Here is a 1,566-nt window from a genome sequence, read left to right on the forward strand (position 1 = left end):
CAATTTCCATTTGTTACAAACGGAAAGGAAGTTGTGCATCTCCTACACTCCTCTGACCTAGACCGGGTCTAACATTCTTTCATACTTTCCACTGGATCAACACTGGAAAGATAATTCCACTGGAGTGAGGTCGAGGAGAACAGCACGTTCTCGATAAATTCAGGACAACAACAAGGAGAAATGAATTTTAGTCTGAAAATGATGAGTCATTAGTGCGCACAATGCAACTGAGTGCAGAAGGCTCAGTCACTGAGTGTGTTCAAGAATATGATCAAAATATTTCTATATGTTAATCGCATCAATTGCTGCAGCAAGTGTCCAGGGAACGAGCATTGAAAAAAGGTAAGGCACAATTTTAATTCGGTTGGAAGAGGCTAAATGGGCTGAAGGCCTCATCCTCTTACTGTCAATTATGCTCTTACGGTCATGTTGCAATCCTGACTGCATTACACTAAAACACACATCTCCAGTACACTTGGTCTGGAAGTAAAATGGTATCTGTCACAATGTCAGGAAAGGCTCATTGGCAAGCTTATTACACTGGGACTCTCTCTGTGCTGTGAGGTGAGCGCACAAAACTCAGTCAGAAGCTCATGAACCCAACCCCAGCAGGTCAGGCTGAAGGGGCCCAGTGCAGAGGGAGTGATGCAATATCGACTCTCCAAAGTGATATTACTTTGTGATTGCATCCATGGTCTCTTGTGGGAGGATTGAATCTAACTGTGTTCATTGCCCAAAAGCAATTGAACCGTTGATAGTGTCCTGGGCTGATATTCATCCCCTAAACATCATCAAGAAGAAAGTGTATCTATTCTCTCTCATTCTTCCTTGTTTTCCAAGAAAACATGATGTTCATAAATTGGCTCCCATCGCTTGCTCTGTTTAACACTGGCGATACCTCAGAAACTCCTCCCTCTGGAAATTCATTGTTTCCATTAAATCAGTTATGCTCTCTATTAAAAGTAGGGCAAGACAAATTGCAGGTGAAGTGATCGTGCACAGTTGTACAGAATAATTAAAGTTGGATATGTTCTCATGATAGGTCACAATGTCTGCCACTTTCCTCCTGATGTTGAAACATCAGTGGATGTCAGGGTAGGTTTTGAGCTGATGGTTACCACTGTTGTGTCCACTGAAGTAGCCTCCATTGTCGAGTCCTCAGTTGTTGTCTTTGTTTCTGTTTAAGATAATTTTCATGGTGTCAGATTTTATCCTGTTCCAAATAGAAAGGGACTTGTGCATCTTTTACACTCCTTCAGACAGAAACCCCAAAGCCAGACTGAGTTTGCATTAATCCAGGCTGCACTTTCTCTGGAAGTAAAATGGTATCTGTCTCACTGTTCAGGACAGGCACATTGGCAGCTTATTACAGAGGGACTATCTCTGTGCTGTGGGGTGAGCGCATAAAACTCAGTCAGAAGCTCATTAACTCAACGCCAGAGTTACTGCCAGCTGATCCAGGCTGGAGGTCAGCACTGCAGAGGGAGTGCTGCAATATCGACACTCCAAAGTGACATTACTTTGTGATTGCTTCCATAGTCACTTGTTGGAGAATTGGATCTAACT

General features: G+C 43.0%; 1 protein-coding gene across 1 annotated transcript in view; it reads right to left on the reverse strand.

The window, feature by feature from the left end:
- LOC122546214 (A-agglutinin anchorage subunit-like) overlaps positions 1–1,163 on the reverse strand; it is a gene marked incomplete at its 3' end in the record, with an annotated part of 4,883 nt that extends 3,720 nt beyond the window's left edge. The window contains exon 1 of the mRNA XM_043685006.1: positions 1,064–1,163. Within this exon, the coding sequence (XP_043540941.1) occupies positions 1,064–1,148 (85 nt within the window). The remainder of the gene's footprint in view (positions 1–1,063) is intronic.
- Positions 1,164–1,566: the final 403 nt, after the last annotated feature.

This window comes from Chiloscyllium plagiosum, unplaced genomic scaffold (assembly GCF_004010195.1).
Source record: "Chiloscyllium plagiosum isolate BGI_BamShark_2017 unplaced genomic scaffold, ASM401019v2 scaf_66966, whole genome shotgun sequence".
NCBI classification, from domain to species: domain Eukaryota; kingdom Metazoa; phylum Chordata; class Chondrichthyes; order Orectolobiformes; family Hemiscylliidae; genus Chiloscyllium; species Chiloscyllium plagiosum.